Source organism: Eurosta solidaginis, chromosome 4, assembly GCF_040869045.1.
Source record: "Eurosta solidaginis isolate ZX-2024a chromosome 4, ASM4086904v1, whole genome shotgun sequence".
NCBI classification, from domain to species: domain Eukaryota; kingdom Metazoa; phylum Arthropoda; class Insecta; order Diptera; family Tephritidae; genus Eurosta; species Eurosta solidaginis.
In genome coordinates, this window is record NC_090322.1 from 14,292,287 (window position 1) to 14,304,969 (window position 12,683).

A 12,683-nucleotide genomic window follows, 5' to 3' on the forward strand; every position below is an offset into this window, starting at 1 on the left:
TGGTTTAATGTGATCATATAAATCGTTCCCGAGATGGTAGGGCTAGAACCTTAATGGTGCTTTGTTATCGGAACATACCGGTATCCGGCAAAGGACCATCAACATCGATAACACTCCTCAAAACCTTCGGGAGTGTCTTTGTCGTTAATACAACAACATGTGCCTAACAAAACACCTTGTATACGCAATTCAAAATAGGCATACAAGGAAATAAATAAAATGTATATACGTACAATGTAATACTAAAATTATCCGTTTATATAACTTAGATATGCTCCAAAAAGAATTCCGCTCTTCCCCAACGAACGCTAACCGATGTGTGATTTCTTTTATGTCCTAAGTTGCCTGAATAATTGTTTGTATCAATGTACCTAGTTGTATATTCAATTGGTATGTTTTTGGATTCGTGGTAGACAAGTCGCAGGTGGCCAATGGTTGCAAATGTACGAGATAAATACAATTTTGTGAAGCAGCAGATGAGACTGTTGGCGCAAAACATCATAGTGTGTTTATCCTACATTAGAACGTATCATTCCGCGTTATAGAATACATATTTTTTGAAGATTTCAAAAGTGGAAAAACAAATTTAAAATATCATAATTTCGTATTTTTTTGTTGCAAAGTTATGGACCTAGCTGATCAGCTTCAGTTTTTACGCAAGCTTTTCTTAACCCGACATTCACATTAACAACAACAGTAGAGCTACGATTTCCGAATTCGTTTAAGAAAACATGTCTCGCGAGATTTTCGAAACACTCGTAAGACCCGCGAGCTTCTCCACATTCAATTTAATCTAGCAGTATTATACAAAACCTACAATCTCTTTTGGAACACAAATGAAAGTTTCCACAAGTAAAACACAACGGAGTGCATAAATACTGCCAATACAGCGAAAAAATCCAATGTCGAGAAACTGGCGAGATGGATATGGCGTAAAACCAATTGGTTGGCTAGGGCGTTATGGTATTGCACCATTGACCTGTTACTTTGATTTCCATAAGGTAGATATTACCGTCTGAAGGGGTGAGACTGGAAAAATCAGTTATTTGATTTCTGAGAACCACCCTAATTGTACTGCTGTTGCGTGGTAGTAGCGTGTCTCGCCTACCACAACGAAGGCCGTAGGTTGAAGTTCCGGCAACATCAAAAATTAAACAAAAAAAGTGTTTTCAATTAAAAACAAATCGCGCCAAGTTTTATTTTTATTTTTTTTTTATATGTATGACTTAAGTTAAAAATTAAAAATAAAGTATGTAGTATCACATTGCAGCTTAAATTATTGTAATAATATGTAAGGATTCCCATAAAGCACAAATGCTCAGCTAAAACCACAAAATTTACTATGGGGTTTCCAGCACATGATTCAAATATGCTATATAACATATGGCTAGCTTGAGTATTTCGATTTTCGACAATTTCTTATCCGGTGGCAAAGTGGGCAAAAGCTTACGCAACTCAGCGAAACTCACGTTGAATGCCTCGACACGTATACGTTCGCGTGTAGCATGAGCTGTACGATACTTTAGTGTTGCACGTCGACGGCGACGACGTTCTTCACGCGACAAACCCACCAATTCGGAAGGATCTAAGTGCGCTATAGGTGTGGTACGACGTCGTGGAGCTGGTGTGGGTGGTGGTGGCGGTGACGTCTGAGGCATGGTCTCACAGGCCATGCGTGCTTGAAAACGTCGATCAATATCCAATACGTAATCATGATTCTCTGCGCTGCCATTGAGGTCGTGCAGATAATAGCGTCCCAAGGAGATGCTCTGTGCCGGTACCATATGTGTCATATCGTAAACCATGGCGATGAATATGGTATATATGTGTATGGTTGCTGAAAGAAAACAAAAGAAAAATAAATATTAAAAAATATGTTTTCACAAAATCGTCCCACAAATTTTTAAAGTTTTTTAAACCAAATTGTCACGCCCCTTTAATTTGTGGTTAAGCAACATGTGCCAGGACGCCCATTACAAGGACGTATATTTTATTATACGTGAACGCATGCCGTTAGCGACGAATGCATTATTTATGCGGCTGTGAATTTGCTTCTCTACAAGTATTTTGGCTTAAGGGGTTACTCCTTACCCCCTTTACTATTTACAATATTTTATTTGTTTGTTTCATATTTGTACGCCTTGGCGTGCGTCAATACGCCACCCCTTTCATTTGTGCTCGCTGGTTAAGTACTCTCTAACTAACCACATTATATTTGTTATTGTTATTATTTTCACAAATTTTATTATTATCAGCACATATTTTAACACCTAGTCAAATAGTAGAGCAAAATCATAGGGTGATGGTGTTTGTGTGATGGGGCTTAAAGCAATTGTTAGTATTTTTTTGCGAAACACGTTTCTCAATTTGCAATAAAAATTTAATATTTATTAAATCCCTAAGAAGGCACAATTCAGAAGTGGAATACGAAAGGCATATGAGTTGCAACATATCGGAAGTCGTGGAAGCCCATCATAAGCAAATGTTGGGCAGTTCAAGTTTGCTGTTCACTTGATATACGTCGTGGAAAACTGTGAAGATATGTGCCAGGTACATTGCAACAAAAAAAAAAATATAGTAAGGACGGGGCTGTCTTCGAATAATAGGCTCTTTATGAAGTGCAATTTATATAGAAATTTTCGATAAATATCAAACAAATCACACAAAGTTTCACGTTTCTTGTTGTCTTCATGAGATAGCTATACCATTGATCTCTTATCTGAACAATAATTTGTATGGGATGCATACTATGTATAAGCATTTGGTGAAATTTGAAACTTCTAGCTGTTGAAATCTGGTAGAAATTACATAAAAATCTCGGTTGTATGGGGGGTATATATATGCTATAGTGGTCCGATACGGTCGGTTCCGACAAATTTCTAACCGTAGACAAAAATATACTCGATGACCAAATTTCATAAAGATATCTCAAAAAATTGAGGGACTAGTTTGCGTTCAAACGGACCGGCAAATATACGGACATGGCTAAATCATTTCAGACCGTCATCCGGATCTTTCGGTATATTTATTGTTGGGTCTATCTCTTCTCCTTTAAAGACTTACGATTTTGAGACTCGCGATAAACTTAAAATACAATTTCATTTCATTACGAAAGGTATAGAAAATATGAAAAGTTGAACATTTGCAATTATGTTGCATTAATGTTCGAAACAAATTTTTTAAATCACAATAACTCTACAACGGTCGATCGAGTTAATAACATATTCGACTCGGTGGAATTCAATTATTTAGATAAATTTTATTTATTTTAACCTAAAAACCTGATCTATTGGCATATAAAATCAGAAAAAATGTCATTCGCGGACTTGGGCACCTTTGATATGGATCGACAAATATGGTATCTTAAGGCCCGAGGAAATTAATCCTGCACAATCGATATGATAGAATGCAGAACGGTTTGTTCAATATGCATTGAACGACTCGCTGTAAGATGATGAAGGCGGTATCTTCATATTATGCAATTCGGAGCGTATGATAATTATCATTATCGTGTTGCTTAATGTATGGAAACAATTTTTTAGCACTTTTTATTTATTCTTATTTACTAGAGGAAAAGAAACGACAATGCCTTCTTTACCTACATAGAATATGGAGCACAAGTAAAAGCACCTTCGGTTTGCTATATTTTAATTTGAATTCATTGAACAATTTTGTGAAACAGCGACGGCTGTTCTGCTTACACCTTGTAAACCTCTTCAGCTTCTTGGCAACTTCCAGTGGTGTATGCGAGAAAAAAGTAGAAATAAAATGAGGTCCCTATTACATTTTGGCTACGAGTACTTTCCTCATAGTTTAAAATGTCACTAAAAGTTCTCTCAATGTTTTCCACTTTGACTTTTAACCCTTTTACTACCGTACTACAAGGGGGTGTAAGGGTAAGTGGGTAAACTTGGCAAAAATAAAAATAAAATCCTTAGAAAACAAATTGTATCTTGGGATTATATCTACTACTGGCTTTCTTACTAGCCGTTGCTTGGCACTTATTGGATCATCAGTATCATTTATTCAAATATAAAAACTGTTGTCACATTTTTGCACACCGACGGTATAATATGCTCTATTTTTTTAGCGTAAACCATGCCGATGGGATCAATTATCCCGATTAAAAAAAAAAAACTCACATATAACATATTTGCTGCTTACTCACTTGCGGCCGCCGAGATGTGATAGTAGCGTGCTCCACCTACCACACCGAAGATTCTGGGTTCACGCCCCAGGCAAAGCAACATCAAAATTTTAGGTTTTTCAAATAGAGAAAATTTTTTTTTTAACCGAGGTCTCCCCTTGGCATGTTTGGCAAGCAATCCGAGTGTATTTCTGCTATAAAAAGATTTCAGTGAAAATTCATCTGCCTTGCGGATGCCGTTCAGAGTCGGCATAGGTCCCGTCTCGCCAATTTATAGGAAAAATTAAAAGGAGCACGAACGCAAATTGGAAGAGAAGCTCGGCTTAAAATCTCTTCGGACGTTATCGCGCCTCACATTTATTTATTTATCACTCGAATCTTAACTAAGACTCTTACATATATGTATGTATGTTTACACAAAAGAGCTTTTAGGTCTACAAAAGTCTATTTTCACGCATAAATGAAGGCCATTTTCAATAACACGGCCACAATACATAATAGTAGTTGCAAAAAAATAACTGTAAAAATGTTTAGATTCGTTGGACAAACCTCAAAGAGTTGATAGTGAACATTATATATCTATAATTACCAATAGGACACTTGGTTATTTAAATAGGACATACATATATTGCATTTTTGCCAATTTTTTTAAATTCCTATTGGTATGCATGGTCCCCATGGTAGTGAACGGGTTAAAATATAATTTCACCAGCTTTCTTAGCTTAAACGATCAAATTGTCAATATTAATATTTTACTTTTACTTTAAAATATGTCTAAATGCGGACAAGAAATTGGGATTTTTTTTAAGTTGATTTTACTGCCGAAGTCATGGAGTTGCCCACAACGGACAAATCGGCAGAACTAAACTCAGCCTTTAATAATTTTTTTTTAGTTTGGGATTATTATTTGCGCTAATATAAAAAACTATTTGCACTCTTTGTTATTACCTTTAATACTTTAATTGAATTATTTGTATTACGTTTTATATGTATGTATGTATTTAAGTATATATATTTTATTCACTGCACGCGCGTCCTCACTTTTCCATCTGTGTTAGCCGTTATCGTGTCTGAGTCAAAATTTAATCATCCATGACAGTGCAGCATCCTTTTATAGAATACTGCGAACTGCCCTCCTTAAACGGAGTTGGCTGTTGTTGGTGAATTGAAAGGAAAATGGGGTGTATTTTGTTTATGTACCTTTTTCAAACAACCAATAGGAAAAGCGCTATGTACTATACAACAACAATTGCAAAGAGATTCTGAGGTTTAGAAAGGAATTAAATTACATTGGAAAGAGAGATATTATAAAATGGCGGAAATAGTATTACCCAAATAAATATATTATAATTTATTGATTTTTCATTTTGAAGTATAACATACCTATTTATATGAAAATATAATACGTACTTAGTTCATTGGCGCGCCGGCCTCCGTGGTGTGGAAGTAGCGAGCCTACTACATAAAATGTTCTGGGTTCAAGTTCCCAAAAAAGCAACTGAAAAAACGTTAGAAGAGTTTTTTTTTTAAACGGGGTCGCAGTTGTTCGGCAATCACTCCGAGTGTATTTCTGCCATGAAAAGCTTCGAAAGCGAAAATTCATCTGCGTTGCAGACGCCATTCGGGATCGGCATAAAACATGCACATAAGCCCCGTCCCGCATATTTGTAGGAAAAATTAAAAAGCAGCACAACGCAAATTGGGAAAGAAGTTCGAACCGGGCCTATTAGATGAATTGCAGACAGAGGATGATATATTCGGCTGTTTTTCAACGGAGTCTTCCCCATACCGGACTGCCTCGGGAAGTAAAAATGGCCCTACCACGGTAAGAGGTGCTGATGTGGCGGACGGTTTCTTCACCATATTTAATATTAGACCGATGAGCCCGCTTTTTCGCGAAGGTTGCAGTACGACCAAGTTGAACAACGCAAGATAATAATAAGGAGGCGAAAGGGAGAACTGCGTCGCAAGCCAAAGAAGACTAAAGCGATATAAGCGATGCTGCGTGCTTGGGTACCGAAGGTAGTGAAGAAGCTCTATGAAGAAGGGGGAGAAGAGGGAGTAAGAAAGCTCTCTCGCAGCACCGTGCTAAGCGTATTTGAACGGTTGGGAGCAGTGTTCGACCCAACAGACCCGGAGAGTGAGTACTTGGAATGGGCCCGTGGGGCGGTAGAAGTAGATCGAAGGCAGTTCAAGAGTTTAGCTGCGAGAAACCCTCGGCACTGCAACCGGTACGAGGAGGAGTAAGCTTCGAGCGGCAGAATTAAAAAGTAACGTTCGTCTGAAGACCACAAGCCTGTTTTCAAGCGGCACAAAGAAGCCAGCGCTGCGGGGTAGGCCAGCCACGTAGACAAGACAAGTGGGTCTTAAACAGATGAACCCAAATAGCGAGGTACCAACTACCTCGAAAGCTGCACGTCAAAGAGAGAATGTGCAAGAAGGAGGCAAGGCAAATTGAGGTAACACTTAGACTTTGACTGTTTCCGAGAGGATGATTTGCTATTGTATTAACGATAAAGACACTCGCCGAAGCTCTTGGGGAGTGTTGATGATTTTTTGCTGGATATAAATCCGGTACGTTCAGGTAACACGCACCATTAAGGTATATCAACATTCAAGTTGATATTTTAAAAAACTTTTAGTTTTGTTTGTAATATAAAATTTATTTTTGTATTTTTGAGTTTAGATATTTTCAAACTAATTAGAATTTTCTTTTTTTTGAAGTTATTCAAAATTTTAAGTTAACACGAAAACTCAATTAAAATTATTTTAAAAATTAAAGTAAAGAGTACAAAGTAGTTAACACTATATTTACTCCCCCTCCAAGAAAATTTGAAACAAACAAATTATTAATTAATATTAAATGTAACCTTTTTTTGTTGCTTAATGTATTTGTATTTAAATTAGTGTTAATAAGTATGTTTGCTGGTTTAAGTAAATCAATTGAAATATTTTTAATAGTATTATTGTATTGAATTGTAAATGTTTTATGTTTCTTAGATATAACTTTAAAAGGTCCTTCATAAGGTGATTCTAAATTAGATTTACGAAGAACTTTAACAAAAACATACTCACAATTTTCTAATTGTTTAGGAACGAAAACATTTTCTTTGTTATGATGAAAAACTTTAGAACGAACAAGTGAAAAATATTCTCTTATTTTATGAAGAGCGTCATTAGAAAAATCATGTTCTTTATTACTATTTGAAATAATTAATTCACCAGGTATTCTAAGTGTTTGGCCATAAACAAGTTCAGCAGATGAACATTTTAAATCTTCTTTAATAGAAGTTCGTAAACCAAGTAGAATGAATGGTAAAATGTCAGACCAATGAACCGAGTCGTTTGATGCTATAATTGCTGCTTTTAAAGTTCGATGAAATCTCTCTATCATGCCATTTGCTTGGGGATGGTAAGGAGATGTATGAATTTTATGAGAACCTAAAAGTTTAGTTAATTCTGTAAAAAACTTTGAGGTGAATTGTGAACCTTGATCTACTGTAATATTTAATGGTATACCAAATCGTGGTATATAATTTTGAATAAAAGTTTTTACTATAGTATTTGTTGAAATATCTTTAAGCGGATAAGCTTCAGGCCAACGTGAAAATCTGTCAATAATTGTTAAAATATAACAATTTCCATTTGAAACTGGAAGAGGTCCAACAATATCCATATGAATATGTTCAAAACGGCCTGATGGTATTTGAATTTTTTGGATAGGAGATTTAGTATGTCTTGAAATTTTGGATTTTTGACAATTGATGCAAGATGAAGTCCAATCGTTAATCTCTTTACGCATGTTAGGCCAATAATATTTATTTTGAATTAATTTTCTAGTTGTTCTTATACTTGGATGAGATAATGAGTGAATTTTGTCAAATATAATTCTTCTCATAGAATGTGGAACATAAGGTCGAAAAGGTTGTAGAGAAACATCACACCATATGTTTAAATTAATAATTGGAATATGAATTTCTTTTAAATTATTTTTAGAATTTGGATCAGAAATGGTTTTTTGTAAAAATGTATCAGTTTGCTGTTCTTTATATAAAGTTTCTAAATTTATATCTTGAGTAGAAATTGCATTTATTTCTGGAATACGGGAAAGTGTGTCGGCAACTATGTTGTCTTTTCCGCGTATATATTGAATATCATTTGTAAATTGAGCAATATATTCAAGATGACGTAGTTGACGAGGAGATCTATCTACTTTAGAATTTAGAACATGAATTAAAGGTTTATGATCAGTATAAATAGTAAAAGTTCTACCTTCAAGAAAATGTTTAAAATGTTTAATTGAATTATAAATTGCCAAAAGTTCACGATCAAATGTTGAATATTTAGTTTCTGTTGTAGTTAATTTTCTTGAAAAATAAGCTAAGGGTTCTAGTATATTATTGCTAGTTTGTTGAAGAACTGCTCCAATAGCAACATTTGATGCATCTACTGCTAATGATAAAGTACCATTTTTGTCGAAATGTGTAAGTAAAGTATTTTTAGCAAAAAGTTTTTTAACATTTTCGAAAGCTGTTGTGGTTTCATTTGTCCAATTTAATTGTTTGAGTTTGTTTTTAATTGCATGTGTTAACATTTCATGCAGAGGACTAAGTTCTGTTGCTAAAATTTTAATATATCTGTGATAGTAATTTATCATACCTAAAAATTTTTGTAATTTATTTATAGAAATTGGTTTTTCAAAATTTGTTATGATTTCAATTCTATCTAAAGATGGTTTAATACCTTCGCCTGAAATTTCGTAACTTAAAAAATTTAATTTATTTACACCGAGAGTACATTTTGAAGGTTTGATATTTAAATTATATTCTTCAAATCTTTTGAAAACTGATTTTAAATGATTTATATGTTGATCTTCATTATCACTGGCAATAAGAATGTCATCAATGTATGTAAATACAAAATCGAAATCAGAAAATACTTCATTAATAAAGCGTTGGAAAGTTTGAGCACTGTTTCGTAAACCGAAAGGCATTCTTACGAATTCAAACATTCCAAAAGGGGTAGTTATTGCAGTTTTATGAATGTCTTCTTCTGCCATTGGAATTTGGTGGTAGGCACGCACAAGATCAATTTTGGAAAAAAATTGTTTGTTTTTTAAATCAATTGTTAAATCGTGAATATGTGGTAAAGGATACCGATCTGGTGTAGTAATAAAATTAAGTCTTCGATAGTCTCCGCAAGGTCTCCAATCATTTGGTTCTTTTTTAGGAACGAGATGAAGTGGAGATGCAATAGGAGAATTTGAGGGTCTGCATATACCAGTTTTAACTAAAAATTCAAATTCAGTTTTAGCAATTTTAAGTTTGATTGGATCAAGACGTCTGGGTTTCGAAAATGGTAAAATACCTTTTGTTTCTATCCTGTGAACCGTATGGTGTTTAACTTTTTTAGTATAATCTGGTTCACAGGTAATAGACGGAAATTCATTAAGTAATTTTGAAAACTTATTTTCGACAATAGGAATTTTGAGTGAGAAAATATCAGAAAATCCAGAAGATCCAGCAACTTTAATTTTTGTAGTAGAATCCATTATTTCTTTATTTTTAATATTGACAATAATTCCGAATTTTTCTAAAAAGTTTGCTCCTAAAATTGGTGTATCAATGTTCGCAATAATGAATGGAAATTCAAAATCTCTTCTTAAACCTAAATCAATTTTAAGTAGTTTTGTACCAAAAGTTTCAATTGAAGAACCGTTTGCTGCGGTCAAAGTAAGATCCGAATTTCTTTTATAAATTTTAAATTTAGAAAAAGGAATAACTGATACAACTGCGCCGGTATCGATAAGAAAATTAAGTTTATTGAATTTATCAAATATGAATAGGCGACGAGTAGGTTTAATAATAGTTCCATTATCCGTCACCGTCATAATGGATCGTTTCAGTTTAAATTTTGTTCGGAATTTGAATTGTGATTTTGATTAAAATTGCATGGGGGTATACATTTAAGAGCGTTATTCTTAAATTTTTTGTGATACCAACAAATATTTGTTTGTGAAGTAAAATTACGATTGTTTGAAAAATTTCTTGATTTTGAAAAATTTCGAGATTTAAATCTATTTCTATCTTTAGATCTTGAACGGATTTGTAATTGATTAATATCATTAGAAATTTTATTTAAATTTTGAAAAATAGCCGTGGTTAATTCAGTTAAATTTTTAACGCATTGTTCTAAAATATTATTATTTATACTTGAGACTACAGGAGATTTGGAAGAATGACGTTTGTTGATTAAATCAAAAAGTTTGTCAGCTAAAATAATTACTTCATTTTTTTTTTAATTGTTACTAGAAGTTAAATGGATTTGTATTTCTTGTGGCAATTTACGAATCCATAATTTGAAAAGTAATTCTTGACTTACAATGGAGTCAGTACCTATAAGTGATTTCATAAATCTGAATAATTCAGATGGTGAACGATCACCAAGTTCAGTTTTTGAAAATAATTGTTCTAATCGTTTTTCTTCGCTAAGAGAAAATCTTTCACATATAATTTTTTTGATTGTATCATATTTATTAAAAAGAGGAGGAGGGTTAATAACATCTAAAATTTTAGATATAGTATCTCGTTGAAGAGTAATTAGAACATTTTGAAATTTTAAATTGTCATCATTGATATTGTTAATTTCAAATTGTCCTTCAACAAGCAAAAACCAGGCATCAGGACAATCTTGCCAAAATTGTGGTAATTTAATAGATTTAGTAGAAGGAAAATTTGTAAAGTTATCTTGTGTTGAAGTATTTTGTGTTGTATTAGAGATGTTGTTTTGTGTTGTATTAATGTTAGAATTTTGAGTTGTATTGTGAGTCATGATGTTATTTGTATGGTTGATATTTTGATTTTCTGCATTTGTAAATTTACGAGTTCGTATTGGTGAACGTAGAACCATATGAAAAGAAATTTAAATGAAAAATTTGAAAATAAGAAAATATTTAAGAATTTTTTGGAAAGGGAGTTAACAATTTAAATACAATATTTAATTTTATATAAAAAATAAATAAATTTAAATAACTTATATTAAAATTTTTAAGATATAAAAATAATCTTAAAATAAATTTGAAATTTAAAAGGTTTAAAATTTTAATTTAAATTATAATTGAAAAATTTTAAATTTAATATTAGAATAAAAATTGTACTTACATAAAATTAAATTTAATAAAAAAATATTAAAATTAATAAGTAGTTGATTGATGATTGGCAATGGCATTTACGTTATTCGAGAAATTTTGATTGTTGATAAATATTTTCGTTTTGATTGTAGTTGGAAGTCTGGCCAGTCTGGTGATTAGAAGGTCTATTGAGTTATGTATATCGATTTCTCTGATGAGCAAATAGCTTTCATACATGTAGAATGCACAAATTGTAAAAAATTTCATTACTTTAACATTTTTTTGCTTTCGCAAATCGCAGATCAGTTCGTGCACTTAAAAATGTTGTATGTACATAAATAACTGGTTGTTTGGTTACAAAGCAATTTTGTGTATTGCATAAAATGTTCTAGTTTACGAGTTACACTGGATTGTTTTCATTTTTCTTCATATATTTTTAAGTTGCGTTAAACAATTCATGATAACTTGAACCACACGATATCAACATTCAAGTTGATATTTTAAAAAACTTTTAGTTTTGTTTGTAATATAAAATTTATTTTTGTATTTTTGAGTTTAGATATTTTCAAACTAATTAGAATTTTCTTTTTTTGAAGTTATTCAAAATTTTAAGTTAACACGAAAACTCAATTAAAATTATTTTAAAAATTAAAGTAAAGAGTACAAAGTAGTTAACACTATATAAGGTACTAGCCCCACCATCTGGGGAACAATTTATATGACCACATTAAACCTTCTACGCCATCCCAACCTTTGATTCGGCGGGGTTGTTAAATGGTTTAAAGATGATAGCGTGCGACAACTTCGCGAGCTGGCGGTGGCTATAAAAGTTGTGCCAAAACTCCAAAGGCACGAACACGCGAATTTAGGTGGTGGATAGAGCGCAGATCCCCACGAGGTCCTGACGGACCCATCAGTTCAACATAACCTAACATAGAAAAAATCTCTAGAATAAAAACAAATCTCTAAAATTAGTTTTTCTGTTGTTGTTGTAGCGATAAGGTTGCTTCCCGAAGGCTTTGGGGAGTGTTATCGATGTGATGGTCCTTTGCCGGATACAAATCCGGTACGCTCCGGTACCATAGCACCATTAAGGTGCTAGCCCGACCATCTCGGGAACGATTTATGTGGCCACATTAAACCTTCAGGCCATTCCCTCCCTCCCTACCCCCAAGTTCCATGAGGAGCTTGGGGTCGCCAGAGCCTAGTCTGTTAGTGAAACAGGATTCGCCGCGGGTAGGTGAGGTTGACAATTGGGTTTGGAGAAGCTATATATTGCGCTGGCAACCTGAAAGGTTGCGCTACACAGCCCCTTGAATCTGGTATTTTAGTCGCCTCTTACGACAGGCATACCTACCGCGGGTATATTCTGATCCCCTAACCCGCTGGGGAGTTTTTCTCAGGATC

The 12,683-nt window shown here is 33.6% G+C and overlaps 1 protein-coding gene across 1 annotated transcript; it reads right to left on the reverse strand.

Moving 5' to 3' along the window:
* Positions 1 to 1,237: 1,237 nt before the first annotated feature.
* On the reverse strand, positions 1,238 to 5,201 carry HLH4C (Helix loop helix protein 4C). Its single transcript, XM_067778627.1, has 2 exons — positions 5,096 to 5,201; positions 1,238 to 1,837 (listed from the first exon to the last, which is right to left on the reverse strand). The coding sequence occupies exon 2, from the start codon at positions 1,803 to 1,805 to the stop codon at positions 1,341 to 1,343; it is 465 nt and encodes a 154-aa protein (XP_067634728.1). The 5' UTR covers positions 1,806 to 1,837; positions 5,096 to 5,201; the 3' UTR covers positions 1,238 to 1,340.
* Positions 5,202 to 12,683: the final 7,482 nt, after the last annotated feature.